At 39.9% G+C, this 24,482-nt stretch overlaps 2 protein-coding genes across 3 annotated transcripts in view; one reads left to right on the forward strand and one right to left on the reverse strand.

Moving 5' to 3' along the window:
• The window catches only part of LOC140910713 (cytosolic beta-glucosidase), a 90,967-nt gene extending 81,616 nt beyond the window's left edge, over positions 1-9,351 (reverse strand). The window contains exon 1 of the mRNA XM_073342389.1: positions 9,284-9,351. The gene's annotated coding sequence lies outside the window, so the exon portion shown is untranslated. The remainder of the gene's footprint in view (positions 1-9,283) is intronic.
• The window catches only part of ADGRA3 (adhesion G protein-coupled receptor A3), a 120,759-nt gene continuing 104,477 nt past the window's right edge, over positions 8,201-24,482 (forward strand). The window contains exon 1 of one of the 2 annotated variants that reach the window (XM_073342384.2): positions 8,201-8,765. In XM_073342384.2, coding sequence (XP_073198485.1) covers positions 8,557-8,765 — 209 coding nt within the window. In that variant the 5' untranslated portion in view covers positions 8,201-8,556. The remainder of the gene's footprint in view (positions 8,766-24,482) is intronic. The other variant, XM_073342386.2, reaches the window with a different exon arrangement.

The following is a 24,482-nucleotide window of genomic DNA, read 5'->3' on the forward strand; positions in this document are numbered from 1 at the left end:
TGTCCGCCTACACTCTGGGTGTAAGTTGCCTCTTGCCATTGCTAGCCAAATGTTCCATTTTCACATTCTTTAACGAATACATGAAAAATCTAAACCAAAATATCTGTTCATTCAGAATTTTCTGTTTGAGCCAGAGAGAATGGGAAAAAAAAGAAATCTCTAGTTTGGGGGGTCATTATTCAGCAGTAAAATTTGGACTTTTCTAGAGGTAATGGTCTGTAAAATCTAAAAGAGGACTTGTGGCACCGTAGAGACTAACAAATTTATTTGAGCATAAGCTTTCGTGAGCTACAGCTCACTTCATAGGATGCATTTGGATGTAGCTCATGAAAGCTTATGCTCAAATAAATTTGTTAGTCTCTAAGGTGCCACAAGTCCTCCTTTTCTTTTTGCGGATACAGACTAACATGGCTGCTACTCTGAAAACCTGTAAAATTTAAGGTGACAGGATTAGGGAATGAGAAGCATTCTTCAAAGAAGAACGTTGAGAAAGTTAACTTCTGAACCAATTGAATTGTTAAGTATTAGACACCTCTTCTTTCAAATGAACTTTACACATAACAATGCAAATTCTCATCCCACAAAATCTAATCACCACCATCTATGAATACCATTTCCTTCCTTTCTTTTCAATTATAAGCATTGATGTGTTAATAATAAAGTAGTTAGCCTTTGTTTTCTTCAATTACACTTTTTCTTTTTTTAAAACAGTTGTACATATTGTGGCTATTGCTTGCATTAGTGTCTAAAGTATTTAGCTAAAGGTAACTTTGGGTAGAACGAATAAATACTTTGTTTCCACTTTCATCAACTGTTTATTAGTTTACAAACAGTGTTTGATAAGTTTCAGAGTAACAGCCGTATTAGTCTGTATCCCCAAAAAGAAAAGGAGTACTTGTGGCACCTTAGAGACTAACAAATTTATTTGAGCAGATGTGTGATAAGTGTACAGACCATGTACTGCTTTTACTGTTAAATGGAACAATTGTTTCCAAAACACCTCAAAATGACAGTTGTAATATGTAAAACACTTTATAATAATGCATATTACATCATATTTTAGCTGAGTGAATGTAAATGTAAGATTCTATAAAGGACATCTCCAGCTCTTTTCATGTTGATGTATTATTCTGCATTTTGTAGAGATAACAGTTTATGCAATTCTGGTAAAATTTCAAATTATAGTATTTTTGAATATCTATCTTTCTAAATAAATTTATTTTAAAACTAAGGCAGAGATAGGGTAGGATTCTCTTATTTTTATCATTTTTATGGTTTGTTGTAGGCTAATTATGACTTTTAGGATAAATAACTGGATTCTCTCAGTGTAGTCAACTTTTATATATGTAATTCAACCATTTTCTTCAGGCTCAGCTCTCCAGCCTCCTCCTCCATAGCCTTGCATGTTTCTCAGCTTGCCAACTCTCAAATATGGAGTGCAATGAGAGGAAAAGACCCAAAATGAGTCAAAATTATGAATGTGAAAGTATTCCTTTAGTGTAAATAAGACTTTCTAAACCCTCAGTTTCATGATTCTTTATTTTTGAGGTCAATAATTTTAAATAATAAAAGTGGGAGGATTTCAAAATTGTCAAACATAGTTAACTTTGGGAGTAAAATAAATGATGTCCCTCTAAATGAAGGATATGAGAGGTATGCAGCCTGCAATCTTTGGGATGCACAATCCTGGCATTCATAAGTATCTTTAAGGTCCACGTGACCTCCTTTTGTGGAAGATCCTTTGTCCCAGCAACCACTAAATTCTAGTATTGGAGCACCTGAGTACTCAACCCACCACTCAGAAACATGAAAATATATAATTAAAGTAAGTTTATCTTCAGCCCAGTTCTATACCCCATTCACAACTGTTAAGATAATGGAATAATTCTTTAAGATTAACGGTCAATTTGGGCAGCAACTGCACTGCCCCGGACTGTTTTAAGCAAATTCCAGGACAGGTTTCAAAAGCACCAGGAGGACATCTTTGGCAGATTGGGAGCGATTAGTCTGAAATAACCTGATTTTGATGACATTTAGGTCATATTCCAAAGCCCATCTATTTGGCAGGGATCTAGGGTGGAGTCCATCTGAATGTGTAGACATGCATTTGGTAAATTAGAGTTTTGGGATCTTTTAGGTGAAAAAATTTCATTTTTGTGAACTGACATTTTATTGGGCTGCAGACCATATCTAAAGTGTGTGGGTGGGGGAGGAGGGGGGAGACATAGTGCCATGCCACCACCTGCCCCACTGGCCTGATCCTTCTCTTCCTCTCTCAGGTGCCCCCCCACCACCAGTAGCCTGATGCCCTTGGCCCATGAACCCCTTCTCCCAACCTCTCCTAGAAGCTTCAATGCTTGAGAGAGCCCCCATATCACCCCCCCTCAGGTGCCACTGCCAGCCTGCTCCTTACCTTATCCCTCCCTGCTGGCGCATCTCACCCTCAGATGATGGGTCCATCCCAGCCTGTCCCCCATGCTAGAAGAAGCTATCACAGTTTTGGCAGCCAGTGGATGAGGGGATTCTTTACAGAGGGGAACTTTTAAAAGTGTCATAAATAATGAGCTCATGCAAACTAAGGCAAATTGCAGTGTCCCAGCTAAAATTTTGATCTAGAATCCCCACTGGGAGGATGGACTCTCTGCATGTATATGAATCTTCTAGATTCACACGGCTTTTTCTGCTGTAGCCCCATACTCATGCTGATGGACATCTGGCAAACATGGAAATCTTCAGAACCCAGCTCTTCCATAAGAATTGTGCTTTGGGAGATTTTCAATTTTCATTTTATAAAATTTCTATTTCCAATTCTTGCTTCAGTGAGTTTTTATTGATAATAACCAAAACCTGAGAATTCTAAGTGTGTGACTGACATCATCACTTTCCTTCAAAAGATTTCCAAAATGTTTTCCTTAAGAAAACTCACAATGTTTTACAAAACTGAATCCCTAACCACTGAGAATCCATTTTGCAGGATAAGGATATGTCCATGCACAATAGCCTCAGTTCTGCAGAACTGTTCTGCATAACACTTGTTTTATCAACCTGTATTTTGACACAGTTACAGATACAGGTTGATAAAGAACCAGAAATTAGCTGAAACATTTTGTCTACAATATTTAATGTGGATTTACAACTGACAGTTTTAAAGCAATACTTCATCTAGTGATGCAGTTGGCATTCCAGGAGCTCTTTGCCTCTTGAGTGGGACAAATGTGGGACCAGGGAAAATGGCTCTAGGTCTAAGGTTGGCAGCTGTGTTGGTTCTAGGATATTATAGAGATAAGTGGTTGAGGTAATAACTTTTATTGGACTACTAACTTCTGTTGAACACGAAGAAGAGCTCTCTGCAGCTCAAAAACTTGTCTTTTTCATCAAGAGAAATTGGTTCAATAATAAAAGATACTCATAGAATATCAGGGTTGGAAGGGACCTCAGGAGGTCATCTAATCCAACCCCCTGCTCAAAGCAGGACCAATCCCCAATTTTTGCCCCAGATCCCTAAATGGCCCCCTCAAGAATTGAACTCATAACCCTGGGTTTAGGAGGCCAATGCTCAAACCACTGAGCTATCCCTCGCCCAATCTTGTCTCTCTGGGTCTAAGGGACAGCTGGAGGATTTGAGATGTCCACTGCTGAAAGGAGCCTGCATTTGGAAAAAAGCAGTTGCAGAGTTTGAATCTTTTCCTTAGGTTGGACCATCTACAGAGTTGGGGGTGGAGTGCTGCAACCCTATACTAACGTAAGAAGAAGCTTCAGGGCTTTGGTTGCTATATCTAAGTGACTTTTTCCTCTCCACTCCTATTCAGACATAGTGATTGCCATTAAAAGGTTAGGATGTGCCACCAGTTGACAGTTATTTCCCTGAACTAATAACAAATAGCTATAGTATTGCTGAGTTTTAGCTATTGCTATATGCTTACTTTTTAACAGCAACTGCTGTAGTAAGCAGAAACATAGTGGGTGATGTTCCATTAACAGAGGGGGTGGATTGCTGTAGATGGAAGATTCTATGGCAGTCAAGAGTAAAAAGGAGAAAAATTGAGGGTAGTGACAGCACAGGGACTCCCTTGAGGAGAGAAGCAGAGAACAATCATTAAGGAGAAGGGGATAGAAGCTCAGGAAAAATGTGCAGGGATGTGAGACCCTGAGCTGATGAAAGAAAAGGAGAGGAGTCAGCAAAGTAAAGAATCAGTGAGAATGCAAAACAGACAGAAATCACCAGTGATGATAAGTGAGCATTTGTTTCTCTCTCTCTATGGTGAGGACATATGAAGGATGTGAAGCGTTGCCAGACCTCTCTTTTGTTTAAACACTGAAACTATTTATTTCAAATAGGGTCTTGCTGCCTTCTTGATATCTTGGAGACAAGAATTTAATATTTAGAAGAGTTGAAAGAATGGTGCAAAAATAATTAAGAAAAATTGCCAATAGCCATTTAAAATAAGAGTGAAAAAAGGACAAACTAGATACAACGGTCTGCAACCTAGAGAGACTAGGAGTCATAGATGACTCATTAGGATAGAGGCCTGAGTGACAAGGATAATGGTGATTTGCTAACAGTGACAAAGAATGAGGGAAGTGGGGATTATGTGGAAGGAAAAATAAGGAGTTCAGTTTGGGCCATATTAAGTTTACTCTCAGACATACCTATACACACTATGGTTCAGGAAAGCACTTAAGCATATTCTTAATTTTAAGTAAGTACTTAAGTAACATTAACTTCCATGGGACTTAAACATGTGCTTAAGTGCTTTCCTAAACTAGTATCCCAGAGGGGACTGAAAAGGTAAATTTGCAAGGGACAGTAGTTGAACCCATTTGCATGAATAAGAACATTCAAAGAAAGAGTATAGAACAAATAAGAAGAGTAGAAAGAGAAGTTAAGAGTAATACAAAATATCTGATAGGTTCCACTTTTAACAGTAAGATACAGTACTGTTAACTGAGGGGGAATGTAATAGTGTGCTTACATATATGTGTACACTGGGTACATACCATAACTGAATAATTATAATCTTATTTATCCTACCTTGCCCGAATCCACATCTACTGTTTGTTACTCTCATACACTGAGTCATATCTAAAATTAGTCTGCAAACTCTGTTTCTTTATTAATTCAAAGAAAGCTTTTATTAAAGAATCTTTTGTTTTATTTTACTTTAACTTTACATCCACCCAATAGAACACAAACCAGAGCCTGCAGCTCTTTTTGTTCTTGTCAGCATTCACAGCTCTGCATTGCTGTGTGCAACAGGAGATTTTGAACTCTCCAGCCGCATCCAGCACTCTTAAGAATAGCAGCTGCTCCGTAAGACCTCTTGGTTATGGACGATATCTTTGCATTTGTTATGTAAACACCTGCCACACTTGGGTGGGGGGGGGTGCACAAATAAGTGTTGCCAACTCTCATCATTTTTTTAAAAGTGCCCTGGTAGTTGATGTTTTTCTTAAAGTACCAGCTGCTGAAGGAAAGTGATTAGGTGAAAATCTCAATTTTCATTTAGAATGAAAGTACATTTCTAGTTCTCCTGGTTGCATAGAAAAATTTTAAAACATAACCTGAGTACACCCAAAAGGCCCAGAAGCCAGAAGACATAACAAGAAACAAAAATGCATTTTTTGAAAGCCCGCTGATTCTTTTGGATCAAGTTTTTTTTAATGCCTGGGGTTAGCAATATTGACTCTCTGTGCCTCAATTCCCCTATCTGTAGATTAGGGACAATAGTGCTTCACAAGGATGTTGTGAGCATAAATACATTGAGGCTTCTGAGGTAACCAGTTACTATGGTGATAGAGACTACATAAGTACCTAACATAGATAATACACTTTGTCTCTCCACGGTATGCATCCGATGAAGTGAGCTGTAGCTCACGAAAGCTCATGCTCAAATAAATTGGTTAGTCTCTAAGGTGCCACAAGTACTCCTTTTCTTTTTGCGAATACAGACTAACACGGCTGTTACTCTGAAATTTGTCTCTCCTGCCATTCAAACAACGAGCACAGTGTTGTGGATGATGCCCCTTCAACAAGAGAGGATGGAAGATCAGTACCAGCACAAGAGGAAGTGATGGAAGTGTGGAAAGGCAGTGTGGTAAAAAAAGGAAGCAGCTGAAAGAGTAGGTAAGAGGAAGAACAGGTCCTGATCACACCATCAGTAGGACTCATTAGTGATTTCAGTGAGGGGACCTGCTTAAAATTTGATTGCACAATATGGCTGTCATAAATATAAAGGGAAGGGTAACCACCTTTATGTATGCAGTAACATAAAATCCTTCCTCGCCAGAGGTACAGAATCACTTTACCTACAAGGGGTGAAGAAATTCAGATAACTTGGTTGGCACCTGACCAAAAGGACCAATAAGGAAAGAAGATACTTTCAAATCTGTGGGGGAGAGGTTTTGTTTGTGCTCTCTTTGGTTGTTCTCTCTCTGGACAGAGAGACCAAGCAGGCAAACGATCTCCTGAAAAGATACATCTAAAATTACAGAAATTGTAAGTAAAGGCAAGGAAATGTGTTCAATGATCTTTTGGTTTAGCTTGTGAATTTTCTCTATGCTAAGAGGGAGTTTTATTCCTGTTTTTTTCACTTTGAAGCTGAGCCTAGAGGGGAATCCTGTGTTTTAAATCTTTTTATTTACCCTGTAAAGTTACCTTCCATCCTGATATTGCAGGTGTGATTCTTTTACTTTTTTTAAAAAATAAAGTTCTTCTTTTAAGAACCTAATTGATTTTCAGTGTCCTAAAAACCCAGGGGTTTGGTCTGTGCTCACGTTGTACCAATTGGTTAGGATATTATTCTCAAGCCTCCCCAGGAAAGGGGATGAAGGAGCTTGGGGGAATATTTTGGGGAAATTGGGACTCCAAGTGGCCCTTTTCCTGAATTCTGGTCTAAATCACTTGGTGGAGGCAGCAATACCGTCCAAGAACAAGAAAAGGATTTGTGCCTTGGGAAAGTTTTAACCTAAACTGGTAGAAATAAGCTTAGGGGGTCTTTCACGTGGGTCCCCACATCTGTGCCCCAGAGTTCAGAGTGGGGAGGGAACCCTGACAATGGCCCAGTGACACAAATCAAGCTGAGCAGATGGAAGGTCTGGAGCAAAGAGAAACCAACAGAATGACATACACCACACTGGTCTACACTACAAATAATATGTTGGTATAACTTCATTGATCTGGGGTATGGACCCCTGAAGCCAGGTCTACACCATAAACTTACATGGGTATAACCACGTTGTTCAGAGATGTGAAAAATCCACACACCTGAGAGACATAGTTATACTGATCTTAACCCAGGTGTAGACAGTGCTATGTTGATGAGAGGGCTTCTCCAGCTAACAAAGCTATGGCTTCTCACAGAGGTGGTTTAACTACTCTCCCTGTCAGTGTAGTAGTGTCTTCACTGAAGCGTCCAATCGGTAGAGCTTCACCGTTGTAGCATTTTAAGTGTAGACCTGCCCAGAGTAATGCAGGTGTACACTGCGGATGTACACTGTGCTATGTTGACAGGAAGGTTTCTCCCATTGACATACTTACCACCTCTCAGGGAGGTGGAGTACCTAGGCCCACAGGGATAGCGCTTGTACAAACAATGGTGCAGCTGCACTGCTGGAAGCATAGATAGGGCTGAGAATGAAAACCAATCTCTGCAATCCCCCTGAAAAGAGAAGTGAGCTGATTCTCTCTCACTGCCCTGAGCACGTGGAAGGGTTTAATTGTTCAAGGTTACTTTAGGACCCCAGAGACAGTTCATCTTAATCTAAAGCAGTAAGGAATTGACAAATGCAGGGGGTGATGCCAGGCCTGGGGAGGAAGGAAAGTTTTTGAGTTGGAACACAGGATTGGGAGTCACAACCTTGCGATTTCCCCCCCTTAACTCTGCCCCACACTGCGCGCAGTTGAGCTCCGGCAGGTCCCGCGCCCTCTGCTCTGGGGCAATAGCGCTCCCCCGCAGAGGGCCCTGAGGAGCTGCGCTGGTCAGCAAGGACAGGGAGGCAGCATATACCAGGAAGGCGTAGGCACGATGCCCTGGGTGCCGCTCCGAACTACAGATCCGCCGGGGCAACGCGGGCGCCCCCAGCTGCCAGCGACCCCACAGCCCCTACCCTGGCCACCCCGCCAGCGCTGCAGCCCCAACGCAAGGAGCGCTCGGGGCTTCCGACGAGCAAGCGCGCCTGCGCAGCAACTACCAGGCGCCTGCGCGTTGGCCGCGAGCGCGAGACCCCCCCGAGGAACAGCGCTGCTGGACCGTTGGGCTGCCGCGGCGTCGGCTGAGGGCGGCGCTGTCATTCCCGGCTCGGGCCCTGGAGCAGGCGCGGTGGGAGCTACTCGACGCCCCGTAAAGCGAGGGGAGAAGCGGCGGCCGCGGCTCCAGCCCGCCGCCTTCCAGCACCACATGGCGGCGGCGCTAGCAACACAAACGCCGCCGCCGGCCCCGCCCCCGGGGCGCTCACGGCTGCTCTAGGCCACGGGGAACAGCGACTCCCGGCCCGGAGACTCCTCCTCCTCCCGCGGCGCCTTCGGAGTCCCCCCGAACGGGCGCTGCGCTCCCCGCCATGCCGCGCCCGGGCCGCTGCCCCTCGTCCTGGCTGCTGCCCGCGCTGCTCTTGCTCGGCGGCGGCGCCTCGCTGCCCCCGGGATGCAAGCAGGACGGCCGCCCCAGGAGCCCCGGCAGGTCCCCGGCCGAGGGGAAGGTGGTCTGCAGCAGCCTGGAGCTCGCCCGAGTCCTGCCGCCCGACGCGCTGCCCAACAGGACGGTCACCCTGTAAGTACCGGGGGGGACGGGACGGGTCCCTCCGGGTAGGCGCACCCCGCTCCAGGCAGTTTTTGCCTGCGGGACGCGGGCCCGCCCCCGTCTGCAGGGCTGCGCTGGGACAGGGGGCTGCCCTGCCAAGTACCGCGTTAAGCGCCTGCCATCGGCCTTAGCGCAACGTGTGCGGGGAGAAGCGACCAAAGGCGAGTCTACTCCTGCCCAGCCATTGCCCCCAGCCCCACCGAGCATGTAGCTGATGGTGACTGCGGCCAGGAAAACACGCCCACTTGGGAGGTGGTGCAGAGGAGCACCTTTTGTTTTGGGATCCCTCCAGGCTCTTTATTATCTAGTTTTATTTCTAATATTTATGCTCTATGTTTAGTTTCCTGGCGCTGGTGGTGGCTTTTAAGGAAAAGAGAAACCTCGAGCTAATGTAGGTTGTGCATTTTACAAGAGTAGAGCATCTCTCTCGGGATGTATCATCATCTCAGGAATAAATCAAAAGGAAAACAGAGGCTAAGGTTACTCACCAGCTAGGAGGGAGTGTGGAGACAGTCTAGACTAGAGCAACTGGATGTGAACTAGCACTTAGGGGCTGGGCTGCAGTTGGGTGTCCCGCCCTCACAAATTTAAAGGGCCAGCTACTAACTAGACAAATATGCTGGGAAGACTTCCTGGAAAAAGGGTGAACCCACACTTGGGTACTTATTAATCCCCATTCCGGTAGTTCTAGTTGAGAACTTGTTTCTGTGGTGGAAGATGTGTGGAAAAGACTTCCTACTGTTTTCAGTGCTAGAGTTTAATGTCTGGAAAAAAAATCCTTTGTTTTGTCTTTTTTTCTAGAACAAGAATATGATATTTGATTTAGGTGTTAGTTTAAAGATTACTGCTAGTATCGAGTCATTGAACATTTTTTTTAAGTTGTAGTGTGCATGCTAAAGAAAACATGTTTAATACTATTAGTGTGTTTTCTTTTCATACTTGGCTTGATTTTTTAATTTAACCGAGACTTACAGCCAAAGAAAAAGCATAGCCTAAAAATGTCAGTTATTATATTTGAGATTGTTGGAGGAAAAAGCACTGAGTGCTAAGTATTTTATTCAACTTTGAACAAAAAACAAAATCAAAACTTGAAGGCCCACAACTTCAGATTTATCCTAAATATAAACAAGTCTGCTAGAAGTTTAACAAGTAGATGGCACTATATGCTTACATTTTTTAATAGTAGAAATTAAATGAAAATGAATGGCCTAATATTAAGCCAGTTTAAAAAAAAAAAAAAAGAGAGAACCATTTTTATCATTCTGATTTTCTTGAAGTCTTAGTTTGATATTGTATAAAATCCATCTACACCAGATACTGTTGTCTGGAAGCAATGAATCCGCAGCTGTTGTAGCTTGGATAGAATAACATGGTTTTGGAATTATTAGAATGTAAGGCCCAGCATATACTTACATATGCTCTATGCATGTGAACTAGTCCCACTGAAGTCAGGTGGACAACTCACATTTATAAGTGTCTGTAGCATTAGGGCGTAGATGGTTCTTGGGTTTGAAGTATAGCCCTTGGAGAATAGGGAAATGTTCTCATTCCAAGGCAAGTCAGATTTACTGTAGCAAAAGGGATGCAAGCATCATGTTGCATTATGTGAGTGAGCTCAAAATGGATGTGATATCAAGAAGTCCATGAAAATATAGTTGGAAATTGATATAGTTATATCTTCTGCTAGAACTTTGAAAAATCCACTCTCTGATAGCAAGTGGAAATCTTTCCTAGCAAACATGGAGTCCTAAGCCATCAGTTTCTGCAGAATTTAACTTTTAATTTAAAAAAATGAATGTAATGATATATTTTCCTCTGAGTGCAGATAGACCACTTAAGTACCAACACTCATAGCTTTGCCCAGTAGTAGCAGCATGAAACTAACAGGAATCTGGTCAGTTTCACCTCTGTTATTCAGAAGGACATGGACAGCAGTGATATTTTTAAGTATGCTGTCAATGTCACAGTGTTACTGCTTCTGGAAAGCTATCAGCAGCAGAGGCATGAACTACAACTATGGGAAAAGGGGGAAGGAAGGAAGGAAACAAACAAAATGGGAGGATGGGGAGGTGTAAAGTATTGGAAACCACTAAGAAGCTCTGGGGTGGGAGGGAGAGAAGAAACAAAACAGTCCTTCTCCTTTTCAGCAGCTAGAGGCTACTGGAGCTACACGTTCATCTAGCACCTACTAACCAGAGACAGATGTGAAAAATAGTTCCGAAGCAGGATCCAGATACAGCACCATGGCAGAGATCCTCAGATCCATCTGCTTGCATTGAGAAGGGGTTGGGCTTCTCGCCAAGGTGCTACTCCAGGTCTTGAGGGTGAACATATTTCTTTCTTTCATATCTACCTCTGGCAAGTAGATGTCAGGTACATTTTCAAGTATGGTTTACTACTATCACAGTTTTAGGGCCTTAAGTAGTTCAGAAGACAGAAAAAGAAGAGAGCATGATAATGTCATCGTGGAACTGACAGACACTACGTACACACACATACAGTTGAGAAGAATTACTTGATTTATTTTGTCATGCAGAATTTCTTCATTAGTCAATGTATGTAAATAGAAAACTTTGTAAATTACTTTTGTTTTTAGTTGGATTGAGGTTTATAATTCCTGTTGAAAGTTGCTTTTTCTCTCTGATCATATTTTCCCTCTATTTCATGTATACGCTAGTCTTTGTAGATTGCATTTTTATCACATATCTTTAAATAGATACAGTGTAAGGAAAAAACTTGGCTTTCCATAGCTTGTCTATTTCTAAAATTAAGATAATATCTACTACACAAATATGTTGTGAGGACTAATGTATAACAGTGCTCTGAAGCTGGAAAAGATAAATATTTAAAAATCTGTGACTTGTTTTTGAATTCAACACATTTTCTATAAGACAGTTGCCACCATATTCTGTTATGGAATATACTTTTTGAAAGATTTAGAACCTTGTGTTGTCATTTATGACCCCCCATATTTTTTGAGAGGTCTGTTCCTTTATTGAGTTTACCAATGGTGTACATGAAGAACGTTATAGATAATAAAGGTACTGAAGGCTTCTGAAGTACATTGTTAAGCACCATGGATGCTGGAAATTGTGCCATAGAACTCTCACCTGCATCGTTATCAGGTTGGATTAGTAATTGCTTAGGATTTGAACATATTTTGCTGGCAAGTAGCATATTTTAAAGCTAACATATCACTTAATAGTTCATCGTCTGGATTGATAGGAGAAAACTTAATGGAAGGTTCCTCCTTGTGATTTGGGACAAAACTGCTCATTGATTCTTTGTACTGAAAAAATCCAACAGGAATCTAGATGAAAGAGAAACTTTGTTGTATTATTCTGTAAACTTTAATTCTACTTATGAGAGACTTACAAAAGGGAGGAGGAAGGTTTGTGTCCTTTTTCACTTCTTTATTACGTATAGGCTTGTCAGAAATCAGTTTTTATTTTTTTATTATTTTGACGGATAATATAAATGTTTAAAATATACTTTTATTTGTATCAATTTAAATTTTCACAGTAGCAGGAAATTATGGGAGTGTTAATGACCACATCAAAGAAGTTTTCAAGGAACCTTTTTTTACTTTGCCTATCTGTAAATTTTTATTATTGATGGAATATTTTTCATCAGATTGGGTGCATATGATGAAACTGGTGTTCACCAACGTTTACTGATAAAATCTAACACTTCCAAGCCTAAGCATGTTTAATATAAGACCCAAAAAGGCCTTTACATTTTTTTATTAGAAATTCAAGTCTAGTCTGTCAAGTCTTCCAGGAAAAGCAGGATTATGACAGGGAACCTAGTAGGATTATGACATCAGATGCACCAAGCCAGTGAGAGAGGAAGCAATATTTTAAGAACATAGAATTTGCCAGAATGGTCTCGATCAGTGGTCCATCTAGTTCAGTATTCTGTTTTAGCCACTATCAGAGGAAAGTACTCAAGTAGAGAGTTATGGAGTGACCTACCCACAAAGAAAGTTTCTTCCCAACCCCACTAGTTAGGAGCTGGTTTATGTCTTGAAGCATGTGGATTTATCTCTTCCAGACCCTTGATTTATTAATTTTGCTTGTTTTTTTTAAATCTTTGCTATTCTGTCTCTGTTCTTATCTGTATAGCCAATCCTTCTTTGAATCATGGTAAGCTCTTTGCCTCCATGATGTATGGCATTCCACAGGCTAACCGTGTGTTAAACTTGCTGCTTTTCAGTTTCACTGAATTTTCCCTTACTCCTGTTATGAGAAAGATCAAATATTTATAGTAATTCTACCTTCTCTATACGATTCATTATATACCACATCCTTAAAAATCTTCAAGTTCTACAGCAAAACCAGAAAATATAACTTGACATTCCTGGTATCTTCAAAATAAAATACAGCAGAAAAAAAATCTTTCTTTGTAGAAACATAAAGGCCAAAAATAAGAGAAAAGGTGGAGTGCACCCCATATATTTTTCTTTGTTATGGGTTGGGTAAGAACCATAAGATCAGCTGTTTTTGTTTTATTTGTTTCCCGCTCTCTTACATATGTTCAGAATTTACTGGGTTTATAATTCTTATCTTCAGTTATCATGCAACAGGACTAAGGCATCACGTCCAAATGGGCTTAGAATAAGAAGCATGTCAACTCAGCAAAACCTGTGAAAGTGTGTTTGCAGGTGTTGTATAATTTAACTTTGTCATAAAAAGCAATGGTAAATTAGAGTAAATAACCTCTTCCTTGCTGTTTTCAAGATTAACTTAAAGGGGGAAACAGTACATTTAAAAATAATAGTTACCTTTGAAATTTTATACTTGTTTTGAAGAGAAGTAAGATCACTAACAGATTAGAGAAGTTTTATTTCGTTCTTTCTTTTCAGTTTCTGTGCTTTGTGCATTTGAGAACTCTTTGTGTTTTTTTAGTAGTTTCACCGTTTTCTCTGTATAGTCAATTGCTTTTCCTTGCTGTTTGTGTTGGTCTTTCACATGACAAGAGAGGACGAAGGATTTTTTAAAAAAAATTAAAGGGTTTTAAAACCACAAAAACTGGCCTGGGGGCTTAAGGGCAGGTGTAGAGCCCCCTGGGGACCCGCAAGCAGGTTTCAGGGGGTCTGCCAAAACAAACGAGAGCAGGGGCGGCTGTTAGACTCACTTGGGCCCCGGGAAGAAAGCTGAAGCCCAAGCCCAGCCACTCAGGGTTGAAATCAAAGCCTGAGCAATTTAACTTAGCAGAGCCACCTGTGGTGTCAGGCCGCAAGCCCTTGCCCTGCTTGCTATCCCCGAATGCCAACCCTGGCTTTTAATCTACTGAATATGGAGAAAAACAGTTGTTGTGGCACAGGTGGGCCGGGGAATTTTTATAACATGTTGTGGGGGGGCTCAAAAAGAAAAAGGTTGAAAACCCCTGGATTAGGGGATTGCCAGAGAGATAAATGATTGAAAATTGGTCACTCTGATGTAGATGGGCTTCATTTTAACTAGATGAAAAAAGCTGCATAGTAGCTTTTATTTTACTCTAAACTCTTTTTACGGTAATGCTAAGTTGCTGTTTTGTTTTTTGTTTTTCTCAGGGATGGGGAAGGACTCACTAAGGGAGATCAAAAGCACTGAATGAAACCCTGACCTCATTGAAGTTAATGGCAAAACTTCCATTGACTTCAGTGCAGCCCATAGTGTGTAACTTGTCACAATTCAATTAATAAACATTTCTCTTGAAACCATTTACTATAGTTGACTTGGGTACAAGGCAGGCAAAAAATGGAGGGGAGAATGAAGGATGAAGTCCATTTATGGCTATTGATCAGGCTCTTTCATATTTCTTCCTTCTCCTTAGTTTGGTAGTAGCTGTTGCAGATGTTGGCAGGGTTGGCAAATTCATTCAACTAATCAGGGGCGCTGACATCCATTCTTTCTCCTGTGACAATTCCAAAGGGTAATAAACAATTGTACAGTCGTTCTTCATAATGTTTCAGGAATATTAATTTGAGTTTAATTTTTTAGTTGGAGTCTAGAAAGACAACTAAGTTTTTTTCCCCTGCTGATAATAGCTCATTTTAACTAATTAGCCTCTCACAGTTTGTATGGCAACTTCCAACTTCTCTGTATGTATATATGTAACTTCTTACTATATGTTCCATTCTGTGCATCCGACGAAGTGGGCTGTAGCCCATGAAGGCTTATGCTCTAATAAATTTGTTAGCCTCTAAGGTGCCACAAGTACTCCTGTTCTTTCTAACTGCCTGGCTAGATGTTTTAAACTGATGTCCTGTAAAACAAACCCGTTTTCTTTTTTTTTCAATTTTGCACTTCCCCCTTAAAAAGATAATCTGAAACAGAAAAAGTCCAGGAGAGAAGAAAGGGTATGTCTAGACTAGTTTATGGCCTTATTGTAACTTGAGTTGAGTGTCTGGATTAGCATTTACAAAGGTGCTGGTTAACTTCAGTTGGTTACCGGTTAACTCAAATTACACAAATTGTAATCTAGATCAGTGGTTTTCAAACTTCTTTTTCCGGGGACCCAGTTGAAGAAAATTGTTGATTCCTGCGACCCAACGGAGCTGAGGTTGAGGGGTTTGGAGGGCAGGCGGGCAGAGGGTTGGGGTGAGGGCTGCAGGGTGGGGCTGGAAATGAGGGGTTCAGGTTGTGGGAGGTGGCTCAGGGCTGGGGCAAGGGGTGGAGTGCAGGAGGTGGTCAGGGCTCTGGGCTGGGGGTGCAGGCTCTGGGGTGGGGCCAGGGATAAGGGGTTTGGGGTACAGGAAGGGGTTCCAGGTTTGGGGAGGCTCTGGGCTGGCGCACGGGATTGGGGCCTGCGGGTTGGGGCACGGACTTACCTCCGGCGGCTTCCAGTCAGCGGTGCAGCCAGGGTGCAGAGGCAGGCTTCCCGCCTGTCCTGGTACTGCAGATCACGCTGCGCCCTGGAAGCGGCCAGCAACAGATCCGGCTCCTAGGCGGAGGTGCGCAAGCGGTTTTGCATGACTCTTGCCCACAGGCGCCTCCCCCCCCCCAGCTCCAATTCAATAGTTTCTGGCCAATGGGGGTGTGGAGCCGGTGCTCAGGGTGGGGGCAGTGCGCGGAGCCACTTGGCCCCCTGCCTAGAAGCTGGACCCGCTGCTGGCCGCTTCCAGGGCGCAGCACGGTGTCAGAAAAAGTAGGCACTAGCCTATCTTAGCTGGGCAGCACCGCTGACGGGACTTTTAATGTCCCGGTTGGCGGTGCTGACCGGAGGAAGGCAACCCAGTGCCTTACATGCCGCTACCCACGGTTTGAAAAACACTGATCTAGATATATCAGAGAGACCGCTTCTATTAAAAAACAAAAAGACAAATTGTATAGACTTGAGATGGAATTGTTTACACAGTCAAGGTATGATACAAATTGAGGCACTGATCGTTCACTGAGCTGATTTCATGGTTGGGCCTTAGTTTTGGTACAAAAGATGATAATCAGTAATGTTAGGGTCATATTGAAAACAGGCTTTAAATAAAATTTGCAGTTTTAAGTCCCATGCATATTGTAAAAATACGTATCTGCTGACAGAATTTCTCTTCATCAGCACTGAAGTAAATTCATAGCTGTTAGACTATGAGCTGTGGGGTTCTTTTACCTCATGTCAGCACTGGAACTTGAATTACATGACTGAACTTACTCCTTGGAACAGATGAATTGTTCAGGAGAATATTAAGATCTCTTCTGAAATAGGTAAACTCCTTTGAGATGCCCAGGGGCTTGAATGAATGTAGTTCACATTTGTCAACCCTCTCCCACCTGCCTCCAATCCTTTATTTATAAACTTGATGTATTTGATGCGGGTTGGCAAAATTGTGTATGAATTTATACATGGTACCTCGTCAATTTCCAAAGGGCAGTTAAATGTCTTTGATTTTTTTTTCAGTTTTCTGTATTATGAAGACTTGTTGCACTATAGGTAATGTTGTTGACTTGCACGTAAATTAGAACTGAAGTCTTTGTATGTCTGTAAAATGTAGCCATTTCAATCTGTTTTTAGTGAAAATTGAAATTAAATTTATTTATATTGTTTGCATGTAAATATAAACAGAGGGCTACATTAAAAGAACAAGAACATTACACTTGTAAAGTCCACTAGTACTCAAAAGTTAAGAAATACCAGAATTAAGGTTTCCCATGCTTGACTTTGCACCCTTAACATTCTTTCAGTGAAGGATTTTTTTATGCAACTTCCTGAACTTTTATTAAGATAGGAAAAAATAAATTCCATCTCATCATTAGCACAGTTGGAACCTTTAAATCCACAGTATGGTGCTTGACTGCTTGAGCTAATAACTTGTAGCAGTAGTAGGCTGGTTTGTTCTCTATCGCTGTGATTACAGAGCAATGTAAGCCTAGGGTTAGTGGGACTTGCATCAACTGACCTGTGTCAGGGAACCCTGAGCTTTAGTGTCTATGGATATGTCTACACAGCCACTAAACACACACAGTTGACTTCCGTAGCAGCCACTTTGCAGCAGCTGCTCTGAAAAAAGTGTGAGGAACCAAGCTAACTCTCCCACATGAGTGCAATGGAACTCCGTAGTGGACTGTTTTGAGCACTATATCCCTATACTGAAAATTAGGTTCTTGAGGTCTTGGAGTTAAGACAGGTCACCGGGAGATGACATACCTTGGAAATATTTCTTTCACTCAGGATGTAACAGATGCTTATCTCCCTGTCTGGTAATTTGTGTACTGTGTATCATATGCCCCAAAATGTCTCCATATTTGTATAGGGAGGTAGGAGCGGAATGAAATCTGCACGAGAGGAAACAGACGGGGGAAGGGAGATGTCCTCCTCTATGAATAGAGACAAAGGATTGTTATGGTATATGCTGGGGTGCAAAGAAACACGTGGGATCCTTCACCAAGGAGGCAAACTGACAGTATGTTTGTCTCATGAAATGAAGATCACAGGCAACCTGGCTGTAAAGTGCTGCAAGGATTTTGGGTGATACTCTAGAAGACAAGAGAGTATTTTGTTAATTAAGTATAAGATCTAGAATGTGTGTTATGATTTTATTTTGTATGTAATTGTTTCAAATACTTGTACTTGTTGCTACTTGAATTTCTGTGCTTTGTTAAATAACAAAGCTTTGCTTCTCTTTCATTGTACTGTCTGTTCTCGCTGTGTAATTGCTTCCCTATAGTAATTCCCAATTTGTAGTACGCCGCCATTCCATACACTAAAATAAGCAATTAAATAGTTAAAGCCAACATTTTAAAAGTGTAACTAGATTTCATGCCCCACTAATAAAGGACAGAGAAGTTCACACCTCTCTTTTCAGGCTGTCTGCCCTTTGTTCACATTTGAAAGGTTATCTTTGCAGTCACAGGGGCTAGACTTTTTTAATATAATGAAAGCTTAGATTCTGTAAGATCTAAATTTGTCACATGGGCCACTCAAATGCATCAGATGGGCTAGATCAAATCTGCTGTTTTGTTTTCACTGCGCCAAAAAAGGTAGGGGTAGGGGCTGTGTGTGTGTGCTATTTTTACCACAGGATGACTGAAGTATATTAGCTATCCCATTGTAAAATCCTAATGGTATCAGACCACCTGTAGATTTTACTGTGAGCTAGTTAGGTAAGGTTGATGCTATATCCCCACCTGTGGTTGACTTCACCTAGCTAATTTCCATAAAAACTACAGTGCTTGTCTCTGATAGGACTTTACAGAGGGATAGCTAATGCACGTTAGTTATCCGGTGCTAAAAAAAGAACACTTTTTTTTTTGCTTGTTTCCCAAGTGAAGACATGACCTGAGTTAATCTTTTTCCAGTAGTTTAACATTTAAAGAGTATTGCAAACAATGAAAAAGAACTTTACTGTTGTTGTTTTTTTAATGTATTAGGTACTTACATGAAGGAAGCAGCGAAACTAGGTGTGGATTAAAAAGTTACAGTGCATATCAGTACTACTACTTCAAGGCATAAATAGGATTTTAGGCAACTGGCATCAGAGAGGAGCATTTTCTACCCTACCCATAAAATGGTATTTAACAGCAAACAGGGTGGTTTTTTGCATTTTTCTGAAAAAATGGGGATAGGGTCATTGCCGAAGACAAGATACTGAACTAGGTAGACCAGTGGTCTGTTTTTGGCACAGGAATTTTGTTTCATAAACAACTGAAGAAATAAATATATAACTTTAAACTTAAAATGAGCATAACACTATGTTTTACTGATTAAGGTATGCAAACATTAAGATCCTGCAAACCTTTACACACTTCAATATTCCTTAATCAGGATTTAATTTAGTTCCACTGAAGTCAAGGGTTCTACCTGGATGAGTGAGGATTTACAGGATCAGACTCTTAGTTTGTTATGAGGTGATTTAATAATATTAAACACAGAAAAGGCTTTTTCATATTGTACTTTGGTCGTCTGACTAAATAGTTTGATGTAATAGTCTCCTGAACTCCAAGCTCTAGTTTTAAGGGGTAACAAAAACAAAAAAATAAATTAGCTCGCGTATCTCCACTGTTCTAAGTTCACACATTGGTAGTATGTCTGTACTTTCCTTGTGGGCTTTTGAGATCATATAGTAAATTAATTCATTCTTCAGAGAGTGGTTTGAATAGTGTGTAGTAAATAAGGCATGGGGACACATACTGAACAGCGAGGAGAAAACAAAATATTGAATAGTTGCTCATTAAGTGTCAATCCTGTACACTGACTAAATCAGGCGGCCTGTGGAAAAAGATGTGATCATGTAATTAAAGATTATCATAATGCATGTACACAAGGGGATCTAATTTAAAGTTGCACAGAAAACCTTGATTCTGGTATTTCTTAACTTCTGAATACTTTACTTTGCAACATGAATGATGTTCTTTTAAGGTAGTTTTTTTGTATGTATTATTGATTTTGTTTAATTCAAGCTAAATCAGTATCAGCAGGGTTTTGGGCTGCTTAAATTTGTGTACATGAAGAGTTTGGACTTTTTTTGACTAGATGGATTTCAAAATCAATTCAGTTTATCTGCTGCAAACTTCCAGTATAGAAAAGGCCACTTCTCATTTTCCCCATTTGTAAAAAAGATAGGAAAAAAATACCGCCTACCTTTGGAGAGTTGTTGCAAAGATTCAGTAATAACAGCTCTTGTGGTGGTTTTCTTTCATATGAAAAAAGGTCCACGGTTAACCAAGTACTATACATGTTCTGCACAGTAACTAATTTACTCTTTTTTGCCTTTGACAGTAATTCATTACAAGACAAAATGCTAGGAGTCTGAAAATATTGGGTTTATATCCTTGTGTAAATCACAACTTTTCCAAAATAAGCTTTAGAAAGAGTATTTGTCTTTTTGTATGTTTACTGTTTTCAGCAGAAAACATTTTTCTTGGTTGTACAGATCAAATAGTGACTTTACTCTGATTTTTTTTTTTTTTGCTGGTAGCAGACTTCCTAGCCCCCAGAGTATACCTTCCTGGCTTGAGTTGTTTTAGTGGATCATTCATTATTGAGCCCAATAACCTCAATTATTTGCATGTTTTTTAAACGAACGTATTCAGAAACTTTTTGCAGCAGTATTGAGGTGTTTATTTTTATGTAGGCTTTTAAGATACTTGTGTATCTCACTTGTACTATAAGAGTTATATTAGCAGAGTTGAAATTTAACTTTAAATTCCTATTTTTGATACTTAATTATTTAATTATATTATTAATTATATTAATTATTTAAAACATACTTGTATGGCTAAGATTAGTTGTACAGTATGAATAACTTTTTTTTTCTGGTGCCAGACATTTTATTGTAGTTTCCTAAAGCGAAAAATAGTTTAATTTTTATTGCTTTGTCATGAAAAAAATGATAGTTGTACCACTTTTATATTGCATTGTGGAAACGGCCTCTTCTACTCTTGCTAGTACTACCAAGTCAGCACAAGGATGGGAGAATGAGTTGGATTCTGTTCTTGCTAATTCTATTGAAAATTTATTGTTATCCAAGTTGTAATTGCAGGCCCAGTGGAGTTACCCAGTTATAAATGTGGGCAGATACTTTATTATTAGTGACAAGGCACATTAAAAAGAAAGAACAAAGCCTGGCTGAGTTTGCAATCCTTGTGCTTGTTTTTTGTTTTTTTTGTAAACTGAGTAAATGTGTTATGGAAATCCTTGACATCCACATACAATACAAAATGTTGATTTTTATAGTCACTTTTTAGAATAGAACTGTGCTTAAAAGAAGGAAAAATGAGATTTGGTACATAAAGAGAGCTGATGCCCACTTTACCAATAATATTTCTAAAAATAATTTTGTGAGTTAGCATATTTTAAACATTACTTTTATTCTAAAAACATTAATATTTTAAGTTAATAATTTAGCAGAATTATTGATCACAAATAGTTGTCCAAATGATACATTTCATTGTGCATTTATAGTTCTGAATTCTAAAAGCAAATATAACTTCCGTTTACTTTGAGCTGAAGTCTTTATGGTATTCTGTCATCTTATGCCACATCTCTAAATGCTTCAAATAATGTATGGACTGAATATATTAATACCAAGTTGTAAACTGCATTTTTTAAGATTACATTTTTAGGTCTGATGAAATGCCTTAGCTTTTTGATTGTACTAAAACCTTTATGGCTGAGCAACTAACAGACCGTGCAGAGAAAATACTAAATCAGATTGGTTGTAATTCATTCGTCACACTCCAGAGAGACACTTATCCTGTAACAGGTATTCAGGTGCTTCTACATTTGGGCTCTTGTTTCATAGGTAATGTCAGCAAACAAAAGGATTTGTAATTTTTATTTAGTTTAATTCAAACTCTAGTAAGTAGTTTCATGGTGTCTTCTGCTCTATGTTGAGTGGCTCGTCTCTCTGGAAGAGAGACAAATTCATTCACTAAGGTTTGAGATGATAAAAAGTTACAAATGATGTACAAATGGTTTTTTCACCACTGAGCCAAATCATAATGTTTTTTTTGTTTTTGCTAGTCTTGACTTGAATATTTTTCCATTTGTTTACTTTTGATTAAAAACCTGTGTTTGGTTGGCTTTTTTTGTTGGTGCTTGTCTGTCTTCCAGCTGTGTTGGCTATTAACTCATCTGATTAAAGTTGATGAATTTTCCATTCCCAAACCCTTCATCGTCCTGATTTGTGCACATTCTAGTCAAGACAGAATTAGAGTACCAGAGGGTACTTGCTCTGAATATTTTTGGATAGGCAAGATGAAACCCTGGGCCACCACTTTTGTAAATGCAATGAAAGGCTCTCAGTATGTACATTGGAACCTCTTGTAAACGTAATACTGCTTCATACATGGCATTTTGAGGACTTACTAAATTTAAGGTCCAAATTCAATAGTTTTCTGAAGTTGTTGTAAGTATTTGTTAGATGGACTGATTTTTTTTTTATAATGTTGTTATAGCATGCCATCAGTATCTGTGACAGTTCTTACAGAAAACAAAGACAAGGTCTCTGCCTTAAGGAGCTTACTATCTATTTCAAACATATAAGATGAATATGAGGTCAAGGGGGAAGTTTTTTAAGTAGGTGCCCTACAGTCCGTGAAAGTCAGTGTATTATGTATCGACTTTCAATAAGAATAGAGCACCTACCTTTGGCTTTGTTCTTCATATGTCTACTGACTTTCTGAAAATACCAGTTTCAGAGCCTTGCTTTAGCATACAGGTTTTAGGAAAAACAACCTCTGCATGTGTGATTATTTTAGTCTGACATATAGGTAAGTGGCAATTATTTCTTATGGGGAATTATTTTTATATTGTGTTTTCAGATAAGACTATTTATACATGGGAGCTCAAAACATGAGTTGCATTCTATGCTCCACTTTGATAAAACCACACTCATGCATGTTAATTTTTTCCCCATAATTTGGCAACGTTGATACGGAGCATCAGAACATTCCTTGCTTTTTTCTCACCTAACAGTCATAGGTGGTAGCCAATTCCAATGTAAAGTTTTCCTCCTCAGCTTCATTTCAGCTGGTTTCCCAGCTAGGAACTTTGAAAACTAAACGTCAAGACGTTAATCTGCTCTACAATAACTTGCTCACTTTGCTTGAGTGTCCTGTGTTCATAATAGCATGTTGGTCAAATATCCATACTAGTATTTCCAACTTGCTCAGTCACAGAAAAACGAGGCCAGAAGATTTTGTTCTCCCGTAAAACAAATTCTCTTGTTTGTTTTTTGTAGTTTAGGTAGGCTTGGATCTTTCTGTGCTATTGTACAGTTAAAATCCCGAAGTGGGCTTGAACCTTGCTTCTGGCAGCACCAAAATTTAATCTCAAAGATCTGGATAAAAAACATGCTCAAGTGGTAGTTTTCTTACCCTTCCATGTCCCTAGAGTCATATACACATTTGCTGTTTGATATGCAAAAGCCAATTGGTGTTAGGTGCATCTCTCTTTGCTTCTGCACCTCAAATCCTCTCTCCCAGCTATTGGACTGATAACATTTCTTCACTCTGCTTCACCCTGCCAAACTGCAAGGCATGGGGTTTTCTGCTATTCTACCTTTCAGTCATCTTGGTTGTTGCAGTGTGATTGGGAGCACTTCGGTCACTCTCTGTTTCAGCTTTCTAGCTGCTGCAGTAGAAGTTTTATGCTACTTTACTCCGCCCCGAGCCTGCATTTTTGGATCCCCTTCTCAGTGAATAGGTCCAGATCTTGCCTCCAGTGTCAGTCAGATCTGTTCCAACCAACATCAAAGTGAAACTGATCTGATTTTTTTTTTTTCCAGTTTTGCTACAAGCCCAGTGTTCTAAAGAGCAGCAGTGAAACTGGATAAGACTGGTCAGTTTTCACTCTGCTTCAGTTGGGATAGTTCTGAGAAGTACTGTTGAAGCTCTGCAGACTTTGGAAGATAGACCTGCATTACTTTACATTCTGTTCACCTTTGGAAAGTTAGCTTTGCAACCACAAGAGGTAGAAATTATTTAACTAAAGCTTAGATTCTTTTGAAGGATGAGATGGCACTCATCCGCTTGCTGTGGTTGAGTGGATTTTTCAATCTCTGTATTGGTGAGACTTCCAGTTTGGCCTGGCAGAAATATTTACTAACATTATTTAAGCTTGCTTTATGTCAAAATTTGTGGAAATAACTTAACTTTTGAAAGTAAATATTGTAGGTTAAAGATAAACATGTTTAAAATTAAACTAGGAAAAGAAAATATACATATCAGGCATAATCGTGATTCTCATAAATTACAAATACTCAAGAACTGCAAGAACTGTTTTGAAAACCATTTATTTGGAAAAACAAGAATTTTGTTGCAGAACTACATATTAAGTTAAAATGACTTCCTAACACTTGTAGTTCGATAGCTAATACTATGATTGGCCTTTCACACTGACAAGCAAGATGTGTTTCTACCCATATAGGCATGCTGTAAATTATTACTTGTTAAGATATTTCTAAATCTATATTGAAAACATTATGTAGCATATCAGATCTGTATATATTTAATATAAAATAAAATTGTTAATACAGATATAGAAAAGTGCCCTTTTTATTCTCAGTCTAAAATACCTTCATAAAGTAAAATCTTTGCAGGTGCATGCAGTAATGTACTTTAAAAGGCACTTCCTTAACCGTCCTTCCCAATGTTAGTTTCAATGGCTTTCCCTACTGGGTGTAATCATAGAATAGAATATCAGGGTTGGAAGGGACCTCAGGAGGTCATCTAGTCCAACCCCCTGCTCAAAGCAGGACCACAATCCCCA

This window comes from Lepidochelys kempii, chromosome 4 (genome assembly GCF_965140285.1).
Source record: "Lepidochelys kempii isolate rLepKem1 chromosome 4, rLepKem1.hap1, whole genome shotgun sequence".
Lineage (NCBI taxonomy): Eukaryota > Metazoa > Chordata > Testudines > Cheloniidae > Lepidochelys > Lepidochelys kempii.